Raw genomic sequence first — 13,169 nt, 5'->3', positions numbered from 1 at the left:
AATGTAAAAATATTAGCTTAATACTAACTATAGTTCTTCCACAAACTCTATCGTAACACCTTCTGCTTACATAGCATTGCCATGCAGAATTCTAACAACCTAATTCAAACCATATGTTGGCCTTTATCACACAGAATACATTCACATATTACAAAGTTGACCTGTGGATTCCTGAGTTATTTTTCAGTATTTCCCACCAGATGTCCTAAATTTCCTATTAAATCACGGCTAATGTACATCTGCTGATTCTACACTTCCTCCTTTACTATAGTCCTCTATGCTAACCATCCTGTGTTACCTGTTGTCTATGCCAAGATGTTTATCAATTATAGCATATGCTGTCCTACATTTCCCATGTTGGAATTTTGCAAAATACCTTTTTCCAGAGTTCTGCATTCAACTATTCCTCCCCATGATTCCATTCCATATGCCTTATTTGCCTTCATTAGAGCAATCATCTTCATGCTTACATAACAACAGCCACTGCACTTCAAAAAAATAATTAATTTTATAAAGTTTTGAGGCATTTTGGCATCACTAGGTTCTATATAAAGAACTATAAATTGCCTGAACTGTACAACTGAATTATTTAACATGTTGTGACTTACGGTTATCAAGAATTATCTAATTTCTCACTCTGACCACATTAAATTGTATTTATCATGGCTACGCTTTGATTGGGTAGCTGAGCACTAGCTGAGAATCTTATTGTAATTCACTGCAAAAGTGATGGAGGCAGAGGTTGAGCAGATATTGCCTAACAAATGTCTGTGATAAAGACCTTAATATCCAGTATCTTAATACTTGGAAACTTCATCCTTACTTGAGTTTCAAAATAAAAGAACAAAATAGGGGAGAAGAATAAGTAAATTGCACAAAAATTCTGATGATAGTTTTAAAATATATAATTTTAGATCTTGTCCACTATGGCGAAGAGGAAATTATCAGAAATGGACCCAGAGAAGTTATAATTCCTGAACCTTCATTTGGAGTCACTCCACATATATATCAAGGTTTGAAAAGCATCATTCTCTAAATAATTAAGCTTCTGAGATAACACAACATTAAAAATTGATAGCACGTTATATAGATTTGGCAGTGCTGGCCTGAGCAATATTGATCATTTGTTGCATGGTGAATCTAAGCAAGAAGCAGAAATGAGGAATGAGTAAATTGCCTCTCTCTAAAACATAAATCCTGACTGTAGCTTTTTCTTGAAAACTGTGTGTGGGTCTTGGGAAAGTGTGCACCTAAGACAGGATAGAGGGTAACTTTAAATGTATATTTTGAATAAAATGAGAAAGGAAATGACTGACTTTAGCACTGAATGGAAAAATGTTCTGAAAGACAATTATTATTACTCATAACAATAAGATTTCAATCTATTTTTTTTTCCAATATGCCTCACCTGAATGTGCTGACTGTTTTACAGGGTATTAGTCCATAGATGCTAGAGCCCTTGAAATACTTCAGGTTAGTGCCTATTATCATTAGATGTGAGCCTAAGCAGTCACTTTGGAGGAATCACAGGTTAGCCTGATTCAGTTCTCAGGTCAGTTTATTAACCATGCACATGCATTTTTTAGGTAACAGTCACCAGATAGTGATCAGGTGCAGGATTTCATTTTCTGAGCTCAGGGACATTGACATAAATTTTTAGCTTGCTGCCAAGACAAAAAACTAGCTTTGCAGAATGGCCACCCAATATGCAGGTGATTTGATTTCCATTTCCACCAAGCCTGATTGTTGATTGGATTACTTAGCTCAACATGATAAATGAACCTGTGACATGTGAAGTTGAATTTTCAAAGTGGGGTCAGGAACCCAACACCTGTGAGAGTTCCAGGTCCCGAACCCACACCTAAACAGAGCAACACTATTATTAAATTCAAATGACCTATTTGGCCAGGAGGCGGGCTCGGCATCCAATCAGAGCCACAAGCAAGCTGCCTGCCTGGCGCCAAGTTGTGGGCTACTGCTGCCTTGCCAAAGAAAGCAGGCAGCTCCTCAGAGGGCCAACAGCACTGATGAGACTAGAAGCAACCATGAAAGAAAAGTCCAGCAGTCACCAGCACAAGCAGGTCCCAGAAAAAACAGGTAAAATACATAGACAGCCTTTTCAAAAAAATTGGCCATGTGTACTATCATGCACCAGATTTTTCAGGTTCGCCAAAATAAAGTTTGAAAATTCAATTCTACATCAGACAGGCCCCAAACAAGTTTTAGGGGCCTTTAATTATCAGTGAATGGATTCCCCACTGTCTACCCCTGGTAGCCCTTTGAACATTGCAAGGCATCCCAGAGGCATCAGGATCCCGAGATGATCTCCTGGACTGCAATTTTCAAATCCCACCTGCACCTTGTCCCAATCCTGTGGCCCTTTGAAAATCTGGCCTGTGGTCTGTATAGCTCAGTATCACATAAGGTGGTGCATTTCTTCACTGAGCTATTAGTGCGCATCATGGTGGAATTTCTGAAGGAAGCCACACATTAAAGACAATTTATTCTGTCGACCTTCATCCACTGTGAACCAAATTGGGCACTGCGCAAGGATGTGCTAAGGGCTCAAAAGGTAAATGCAACTTTTTGTTTGACCTTGAAGCCATACAGATTTATCAAGTTCAATCCATGTTTTATCTGATCTCAGACAGGAGCAAAATGAGAGGAGCACCTCAGTTAATCTCATTATTCCCTGACTAGGGAGGGAAAAGTTAGCTTGGTCCCCTCTCCTAATGAATGCTCCAACCAAAGCCCCTCTCTTTTTTTATTATTCATTCACTGGATGTGGGTGTCGCTGGTTGGGCCAGCACTTATTGCCCATCGCTAATTGCCCTTGAAGGTGGTGCTGAGCTGCCTCCTTGAACTGCTGTTGTCCATGTGGTGTCGGTACACTCACAGTGCTGTTGGGACGGAGTTCCAGGATTTTCACCCAGCAACAGTGAAGGATATATTTCCAAGTCAAGATGGTAAGCGGCTTGGAGGGGAAATTACAGGTGGTGGTGTTCCCATGTATCTGCTGCCTTTATCCTTCTAGATTGGAAGTGATCATGGGTTTGGAAGGTGCTGTCTCAGGAGGCTTGGTGAGTTCCTGCAGTGCATCTTGTAGATGGTGCACACTGTGCATTGGTGGTTGAAGGTGCCATTGTTTGTGGATGGGGTGCCAATTAAGCAGTCTGATTTGTCCTGGATGGTGTCAAGCTTCTTGAGTGTTGTGGGAGCTGCACTCATTCAGGCAAGTGGAGAGTATTCCATCACACTCCTGACTTGTGCCTTGCAGATGGTGGACAGGCTTTGGGGAGTCAGGAGGTGAGTTACTCGCTGCAGGATTCCTAGCCACTGACCTGCTCTTGTAGCCACAGTATTTATATAGCTGGCCCAGTTCAGTTTCTGGTCAATGGTAACCCCCCCAGGATGTTGATAGTGGGGAATTCAGCAATGATAATGCCATTGAATGTCAAGTGATCTCTGTACACAGTTATATTTTTTCTGCAGAACTTTAATGATGTAGCAATGTTTTTCCTGTTGTTCACTAAGAGGTGAATTGCGCTCCCCAATGGTTCATTGAGTTTATTCAATGAGTAGCTGTGGTGAAGGATGGTCTAGAAAATCTAGCAGAAATGTTTCCGTTCTGAAGGCTTAAATCAAATGAGACTGAGTAAAGGAAAGAGAAAAGTGAATTGGAATATGAAAAAGATCGTGAGTAATTGAGGGAGGATGGATAACATGAAATGGTACGATGATGTGTACTTATGCAAACAATGAAAAATAAAGAGACGTAGATGGCAATGGGATAAATTAGAGGTGGTAATAAAGAGCAAAGAAAAAGTACAGAGCTTCTGATCAGTTAATATATGAAGAAGGCATAAAGGCAATGTCCTGCATACCCAAAGGCCTGAATTTTTCGCTTATCGGGCACGCGCGATCGGTGGACCTGGGAGCGGACGGGGAACGGGCCCCGACCGTGATCGACCCCCAACTGCAATTTCACACTGGCTGGTCAATTAACGACCAGCCAGCATGAAACGCGCGCTGAGAAAGGCTCAGCACTGCCGATTGGGGCAGGAAGAGGGCGGGCGCCAACATCACCATGGGTGCTGGTGAGCGTTTCTAGTGAGCTCCTTGAAGGCAAATAGCTACCTCAGGGAGCTGCAGACCTCCATAGAATAAACAAAACAACAAAAATGCTGCAAAATATTTCCATGCAGCACAATCAAACACCAGAAAACTAACCTCATAAAAAAAACAGTCCCCAGATATCTCTCTTTATTTTATTTCCCCACGGGGATTTCATCCCACCCTGGATCGAGGTTTGAGCAAAAACGTAAAGACCAATTGGCCCGTCTGCCAACCGTAAAAGTGGATGGGCCACAAAAAATTGCTTTCAATTGCCTCCTTGGGCTTAATTGCCCACTTAATTGTTGGCCAGCATGCCTCTGACTGCCGCACGCGCCCACTGAGTGAAATATCGTGCGAGTGTGCGATGACGTTGGGACGCTCGCCTGACGTCATCTCATGCTATTTCACGGCTGGACAGTTCAGGCGCGTATCCACCCGCGGGATATAAAATTCTGGCCATAGTGTGTATGGTCTCCCGCAATTTTAGCTTCCATTTAAAAGTGGCACAAAGTAACCCTGCTTTAACAATTTCTGTTTGCAGAAATTTACTGCTTATAGCAGTATGGCTCTTATGGCAATTTTGTAGAATAACACCCACTGAATGATGAGTAAAACATGAAAAAGCTAATTATTGAGGGGTAGTCCTGATAAAAATACATTACGCTGCCTTTTGCCGTATTTTTGTTTGTGCTAAACCTCATGCTATGAAGTACCTTCAAAATGCCGCAACCTCAGCAATGTATCTTATTACTTTTCAGTTACAGTTGTATTCCTTTATTTGCAAATTTCGTAATTGTAAGTCCTGTTTTAACACAATCGTTTCTAAAATCCCTACATTTCCAATTGTGAAAACTTTCTTCTAAGAACATAATACCAGCAGGAGTGGACCATATGGCCCCTTGAGCCTGTTCTGCCATTTAATACGATCATGGCTGGTCTTATGCCTCAACCCCACTTCCCGCCTGCTCCCATATCCCTTGATTCCCTGAGAGACCAAAAACCTGTCTTTCTCAGACTTAAATATACTCAACAGAAAAGCAGAATACTGTAGATGCTGGCAATCTGAAATAATATCAAAAAGTGCTGGAAATACTCAGCAGGTCAGGCAGCATCTGTGGAGAGAAATATACTCAGTGATGGAACATGCACAACATTCTGGGGTAGAGCATTACAAATATTCACAACCCTCTGATTGAAGAAATTTCTCCTGACCTCAGTCCTAAATAAATGACCCTTTATCCAGAGGCTATGCTCCATGCTCTAAATTCCCCCAGCCAAGGGAAAAAAACCTCTCAGTGTCAAGCCCCTTCAGAATCTTGTATGTTTCAATGAGATCGCGTGCTAGCCTTCTAAACTCCGGAGAATATAAGCCCCTCAGCCTCTCATCATAGGTCAACCCCATCATCCCAGGAACCAACCTAGTGAACCTTCACTGCACAGCCTCTAATGCTATTATATTCTTCCTTAAATATGGAGACCAAAACTGCACACAGTATTTCAGGTTTGGTCTCCTACAATTTTAGCTTCTATTTAAAAGTGGCACACAGTAACCCTGCTTTAATAAGCATGTCACCTTTCAACCAGACACTTTCACCTCTCAATATGATTGGTTTAGTAGTCAATATGCCCAAGAATCAGATTGACCTGGTTTTCACTGATGTAGGTAAAAGGGGAGTGAAAGTCTAATTTCTAGATGGCTGAACAAAAGAAGTGTTGTGACTTGTTGCTATTTTGGCAGAGGAGTATTTTGAATAGTTTAAGTGATACTGGCTGCTTGTCCCAATAAACCAGCTTATATTTCACCCCTTTCCTAATTTTACTTAGTTCTGTTGAAGGGTCATGAGGACTCGAAACGTCAACTGTACTCTTCTCCGCTGATGCTGCCAGACCTGCTGAGTTTTTCCAGGTATTTCTTTCTGTTTTTGTTTTGGATTTCCAGCATCCGCAGTTTTTTGTTTTTATCACAATAATTAGAAGGATTGGAAAAGAAATGAGATGCCGGACTGGAAACTAAAGCGTGAAAGTAAGATGGCCAATATTGATGAGATATTGTTTGGGTGGTTTAATCACTAAAAAAGAGCTCCTAGAATCCCTGCCTGTTGAAATCTAAAGCTAATGAATTTGCCAAAGAGTTTGCAACATCAAGTGTGGAGAGATGACTGACACAGAAACCACTTCTTCTCTCAAAAACTCAGAAACAGATGCTGCAGGGAATGTAAATCACGATGTTCCCCAACTGGAAATTCTGAAAGTTAGAGCTAGATTTTGCACTCATCGGGCAGAATTTTTCGCTGAGCGGGCAGGCGTGCGCCCGACCCACTTGAGTGTAAAATAGCACGTGATGACGTCGGGCGAGCGCCTCGATGTCATCACACACTCGCGTGATATTTTGGTTGGTGGGCATGCACTAAACTCGGAAGCGCACTCGCCGACAATTAAGAGGGCAATTAAGCCCATTAATGGTGCAATTGGCAGAGATTTTTTGCTGCCCATCCAATGTTACAGTTGGCGGGTGGGCGAATTGGCCTGGCAGCCTTTGCAGTTTTCAGGTTACCTCATCCACGGGCGGGATGAAGTTTCTGTGATAAATTAAAATAAAAATAAATTTCTCTGGACAGCATTTTCATTACCTACATTTTCAGGTGACTGATTATTAAGCTTGGACACTTTTTCCGGTTTCTGTGACCTTTATTTTAGGTTGTTCAGGTCTTCAGCTCTCTGAGGCAGCTGTCTGCCTTCAGGGAGCTTTCTGTGAGCGCTCGCCCATGCCCGCGCTGACTTCAGTGCTCGCCCTCCTCCCGCTGCCCCCCGGCAGCACTGAGCATTTCAGCACACACATCACACTGGCTGGCCGTTAATTAGCCAGCCAGTGTGAAATTGTGGTCGGGGGCTGATCGCGGGCAGCAATCTGTTCCCCGGCACGCCTGGGCCCGCCAATCGCGCCGCACGCCAACCTGAAAATCCTGTCCATTGTGTGTATTGCTTCAGCTAACTGGGCTGAATTTAAAGGTGGAAGCAGGGGTCCTGCCAACCGGCCCAAAAGCAGGGACAACCCTACTTCAGCGATCAGTAGGACTGGAGTCATAGCTTGGTAGACATTCCTCTCTCTTTGGTCATCTTTCAAAGCAAGGAGGACCCTTGCCGTGGAGTATAACCCACCACAAGAACCTGCATCTGGAGTCTTTTAATGTGGGGAGGTTTTTCAGCTACCATACAGATCTGGCTGACCTGGAGACTCCTGCTCTTGCCAACTGCTATAGGCGTATTAGAAGGATTTGCAGGTTGATAGTCAATCTGTTTGGCCACATTTGGCCACCTTCTGTGGCCATCAAGTTCTGGAGTAGGACTCAAACCCAGAGCTTCTGGCTCAAAGGTAGGGACACTACCCACTGTGCCACAAGACCTTCGCAGCCATCCCTATTAAGTGTGCCAAGAGATGACAGACAATCACATAGCCAGCAGGTCAGCAATATGAGCAATGCCACAGTAAATGGTGAGCACTGCTGGGGCTGCACCTGGAGCAAGAGGGCATATCAATGGACACATGCCCTCACAACTAGGTAATCGGGATCGGGGGGCACTGGTGCCAGTGTGGCATGCCCTGGTGAAGTGGGGAGGGGGTCTTGATGAGGGCATATGGCACCTTTGTTGTGGCCATTGCTGCTGAGGAGCCCTTCAGTAGGCCAGTGTGCCGAAAAGGAGGGGCCCCTGGCCATCTCCCCACATGGCAGAGGATCTCCTTGTCACTGGCTAAATACCAGCAGGGGTGGGAAGAGGCCCTTAAGTTAGCTGAATTGACCTCTGGGCAGGAAGGATGTCTGCCACCCTCCCTGTTTTCCCACGTCATTTTGCGGACCCTCACCCCCTTGCCCCCCACCCCAACTCCAGTCTCACAGCAAATCCTCAGAGGGCTGGTAAAATCCAGCCCATTGAATCAAGATAGTGAAACTGTTGATTATTTGTATGCATTGGAAGGATAAATCCAAAGGCTGATAACAAAGATAGTACCATCTTATTCTCTGTACCATAAATCAAATTCAGGAGATGTGAACACTTTAATTTTCAAGATGTGATACTGTTTTTACCATTTCAAGATATTGTAATTTTTAAGATGTTACACTATATTCACCTTTGTGAGAAGATGTTCTACAAAATTTAGAGAAATAAACGTTGTATGTTAAGCTTTGATTTTGTTGCTTTATAGAATTCCCATTTTATTGCACTTTACGAAGTTACCTTAAGGGTTTGCAATTAAGTGGGTTTCACTGTGCTTACGGTGAATCACTTATATTTCAGGGTTAACTTAAAGGTCAGAAAGTATGGCATTATTGGAAATTGCACTTTGCACAGTTGATTATTTTATTTGATTGAATTACCCAGCAAAGAGGCAGGCCTTACATATATAAGGCATTGAGGATCCAGAGAGTAAAAGAGGGCTGCAGAATCTCAAAAGGAAAGATACAACAGAGCTACATGACAGTACATTCTATTCAATTTTAATTTGAGAAGGTAACCAGTTTTCCATCATTGAATAAATAGAAGCAAAACTAATTTTAAAAAAACAATTTTCAAAGCTTAAAAAGCAATTCGAATTTCACTACTGACTATCACTTTTGTCAAACTATTCAAAGTATAGTTCAGAGAGTAAGATTTGTTAGAAGCATTTTCCAGTGCTCAGATTCATGTAAACTAGCATGAGAGATGTTCCAACAACACTGGGTGGGCCAGTTTAATTAGCAGATTGAAAATGGAACCAATATAATTAGCTAAGTATTCAAATATATGCTGTTATGAGAGGATAGATTATCCCTGCATAGCTGATACAAACCAGACATGTGTAACATCCATATATTTTCAGTGCTTCAACCATTTTTTCTTTTCCTCTCTCAATTTGAGTAGTGTGTGTAAAGGGACTTTCTGCTAAGCTGTGTGGCTCTTATGTTTCACAATATCTAGATGTTTCCTTAGATGTTCTCTTTTACACTATGATTCAGTGGGTGATGCTGTTCCTGCATATTTTCTTGATTTACTTTTTCCATTTGATTATTACATCTCCAAAATTGCAAGATCCCATCCTCTTTGCTTCCTATGCATCTTCTGAGTTATTTTGTTCCTCTTCAGGCATGATGATAGATTCTTTGAAAATTCAACTTCGGTTTTGGATGTAGAAGAAAGGAAAAAAAAGTCTGCTTTTAGATACCACTGTTCACGACCACCATATGTTCCAAAACTCTTTACAGCCAATTAAGTACTTTTGCAGTGTAGTCACTGCTGTAATGTAGGATATCGGGCAACCAATTTGTTCACAGCAAGATTCCAGAAGCAGCAATGTCATAGTGACCAGGTGACCTATTTTTGTGATGTTGATTGGGGGTAAATATTGACCAGGACACAGGAGATAACTCCCCTGCTCTTCTTTGAAACAATAGCATGAGATCTTTTCATCTACCTAAGAGGGCAGACAGGGCCTCTGTTTAACATCTCATCCAAAAGATAACACCACCAACAGTGCAGCATTCCCTCAGTATTGCACTGGAGTGTCAGACTTGATCTTTTTTTAGCTCAAGTTCTGGGATAGGACTTAAACCAATCTAGTGAATCTTTAGCCAAATTTGCTGATGATACAAGGATAGGTAGGAAAATGAGTTTTGAGGAGGATGCAAAAAATCTGCTAAGGGAATTAGATAGGTTAAGTGAGTGGGCAAAAATGTGGCAGATGGAGTATAAAGTGGGAAAATGTGAGGTTGTCCATTTTGACAGGAAGAATAGAAAAATATAGAATATTATTTAAATAGAGAGAGATTGCAGAATGCTGCAGGACAGAAGGATCTGGGTGCCCTTGTTCATGAATCACAAAAAGTTAGAATTCAGGTGCAGCAAATAATTCAGAAGGCAAATGGAATGTTGACCTTTATTGCAAGGGGGGTGGAGTAGAAAAGTAGAGAAGTCTTGCTACAACTGCACAGGACATTGGTGAGACTGCACCTGGAGAACTGTGTACAATTTTGGTCTCCTTACTTTAGGAGGGATTTATTGCATTGGAATCAGTTCAGAAAAGGTTCGCTAGGCTGGTTCTCAGGATGAAGCAATTGTCTTATGAGGAGAAGTTAAGCAGGTTGGGCCGATACTCATTGGAGTTCAGTGTATGGCACAGTGGATGGTAAATGTCCAGCTGCTCAAATCCCAGAGGAAAACTTGAAAGAGCTGCCACTGTTCTGCAATTTATATTTTATTTTAAGATGTGTGCCCCGAATTCAGTACTAATATGTCCACCGAGGCTTAGAAGTTGTTACAAAACTAAATTAAACTTTTATTAATAAAAGAAAAGATTTTAAGCACATACATAGGTCTACAAATTACTACTGTAATGACCCCTAAATTCCCTAATTAATCTCCCAGTCAAACCTCCGTTAAGGTAACAGTAAAACAAAATAGATTTCAACAGACCCAGGCAAAGCACACAATACCCTGGACAGTGACATTCAGTGAGTTTTCTTGACTTCGGTTCCTGTAGATAGCGGCTTGATGCATAGAGGCTGGAGACTTTTCACACTTGTGTTAGATCTTAGAATGTCTTCTCCCTTTCGCATAATCTCACCTCCTTTATACATGTCTTTCACTCTTTAATGTAAATTCCATTGTTCCAATATGCCTTTGCAACTTTACTTGGGCATCCGAGGGTTAGGAAACAGAGAGTAATGGTTAATGGATATTTTCGGGCTGGAAGAAGGTTTATAGTGCAGTTCCCCAGGGGTTGGTATTGGGACCCTTGCTTTTCCTGATATATATCTAGATAAATGATCTAGATCTTGATGTGCAGGGAACAATTTCAAAGTTTGCTGATGACACAAAACTTGGGAGAATTGTAAACTGTGAGGAGGACAGTGTAGAACTTCAAAAGGACATTGACACATTGGTGGAGTGGGCAGATAGGTGGCAGATGAAGTTCAATGGGGAGAAGTGTGAGGTGATACACTTTGGTGCGAAGAACATGGAGAAACAGTATAAAATAAAGGATACTATTCTAAAGGGTGTGCAGGAGCGGAGAGACTTGGGTGTACATGTACATAAGTCATTAAAGGTGGCAGGACTGGTAGAGAGGGCTGTTTCTAAAGCATACAGTATTCTAGATTTCATTAATAGGGGCATAGAGTACAAGAGTAGGGAGGTTATGATGAACTTATATGAGACACTGTTTAGACTTCAGCTGGGGTATTGTGTCCAGTTCTGGGTGATACACTATAGGAAGGGTGTGAACACTTTGGAGAAAGTGCAGCAGAGGTTTACACACGTCATGTATAGTTTCTCATGGGCATACAGACTCGAAACGTTAACTCTAATTTTTCTCTCCTCAGATGCTGTTAGACCTGCTGAGTTTTTCCAGCATTTTCTGTTTTTGTTCTAGATTTCTAACATCCGCAGTATTTTGCTTTTATCATATGCATTCAAAATAACTTTTTTTTAAACCACATCATAGTTCACCAACATTTCTTCTGACAGTGAAGCATAAACCTTATGCTCTACCCACCAACCCGGATTGTAACAACAATGCCCAGTTTTCCTGTGGCCATTTCACCTGTTTAACTATCTTCTCAAATGAAATAAAGACTGCTTCAACGTCTCTTCAAACTTTGGAAGAGCTTGTACAAAATTAAACATCTCCCCACAAGATTCTGATCTGGAAATAAGTCCTTTCTTCTGGTGTCTCTTTTTTAACTGCCAGCGTTTTAAGCTAGAATTCTCTCTCTTTTTCTCTTTCCTGCCTTTCTAACCTCGCCGTTTCTAACTCCCTTTTAAATGTCCTTTCTCTTTCCTTTCCTTTTTCTGCTGCCTTTAGTTCCAATTTTTTCATTTGCAACTGAATCTGAGCCCATTCCAATGACCCACCCCTTGGAGAACTCCGTCTCTTGAGTATTCCTTCCAATTTCAAATGCTGTGCTATACTTTCAATTATGCCTGATTTCCTTACCCCTGCAGGTAATCCTAATTGTAACTTATCTGCCAATTCCATTAACTTAGCTTTATTTGCATTTTGTAAATCAACCAAAGTCACAACTTCAACTTCCAAACAAGTCTTAGCAACTGCCAAAGCCATATTGCAGTCTCACCACTTAAAATAAATACCTCACACCACTCCTGAATTCAAACTGCTTCTCATACTCGTAAGCTTAAGATTCACCAACTCCAAACCAATCAAGGAATTTCAAATATATCCTGCAAAGAGCCAGAGCCCCCAATTTTGTTATGGCACAGCAGATGGTAAATACCGAGCTGCTCAAATCCCAGAGGGAAACTTGAAACAGCTGCTCCAACTGTTTTGCAATTTGTATTTTATTTCGAGATGCATGCCTTGAATTTAGTAGTGATAAGCCCACCGAGGCTTTGAGGTTTTTTACAAAACTAAATTGAACATTCATTGGTACAATAAAAGATTTTAAGCACATACGTAGGTCTACAAATTACTACCAGAATAACCCCTAAATCCCCTAATTAATCTGACTCCCAGTTACACCTCCATTAAGGCAACAGTAAAACACATAGATGTAAACAGACCTCTGACAAAGCACACACTGGACAGTCGCATTCAAAATGAGTTCCTTTCAGCTCTGGGTCCCTGCAGATAGCGGCTTGAGGCTTACAGGCTAGAGGCTTTAGATCTTAGAATCCCTCTTCTTTTACCAACAGCCTTCTCTTCCTTTATACATATTTTCCACTTTGAATGCAAATTCCCATTGTATCACTAGTTTTTTTGAACTTTACCTCTTCTAACAATAAAGCCCTTTCATAGCACCAATTTTATTAGTAAGCTTTGGAAAAAATAAACACATTGTTTGGCTTTTTCTGGCTAGGTGTAATATTTCACCCATTCTTTTGAATGGTTTATTTTTAAAATGCAAATTTCCCCCTTTACACTTCACCTTCTAACTTCACTATGCTTACCTAATTAACATTTCAAACCTACTTCTCTTCTAAACATCAAAGTCCCTAGACCAGCTGGCTTTAATCCAATCAACACAGACACACACCACTAGAACTCTATTTTAAAATAATTT

General features: G+C 41.5%; 1 protein-coding gene across 8 annotated transcripts in view; it reads left to right on the top strand.

Moving 5' to 3' along the window:
• The window catches only part of LOC144668998 (uncharacterized), a 54,623-nt gene that overhangs the window by 16,397 nt on the left and 25,057 nt on the right, over positions 1-13,169 (top strand). For 7 of the 8 annotated variants that reach the window (XR_013573581.1, XR_013573580.1, XM_078531540.1 and 4 more), the window contains exon 5: positions 915-1,013. The exons of the other annotated variant lie outside the window; for it this stretch is intronic. Coding sequence is in view for 5 of the 7 variants with exons in the window: in XM_078531540.1 (XP_078387666.1) it covers positions 915-1,013 (99 nt within the window). In the remaining 2 variants the exon portion in view is untranslated. The remainder of the gene's footprint in view (positions 1-914; positions 1,014-13,169) is intronic. 8 annotated transcript variants of the gene reach the window in all.

This window comes from Cetorhinus maximus, chromosome 28 (assembly GCF_964194155.1).
Source record: "Cetorhinus maximus chromosome 28, sCetMax3.hap1.1, whole genome shotgun sequence".
NCBI lineage: Eukaryota > Metazoa > Chordata > Chondrichthyes > Lamniformes > Cetorhinidae > Cetorhinus > Cetorhinus maximus.
Note: the sequence above shows the minus strand (reverse complement) of the source record. Positions and strands in the feature narration are given on the sequence as shown.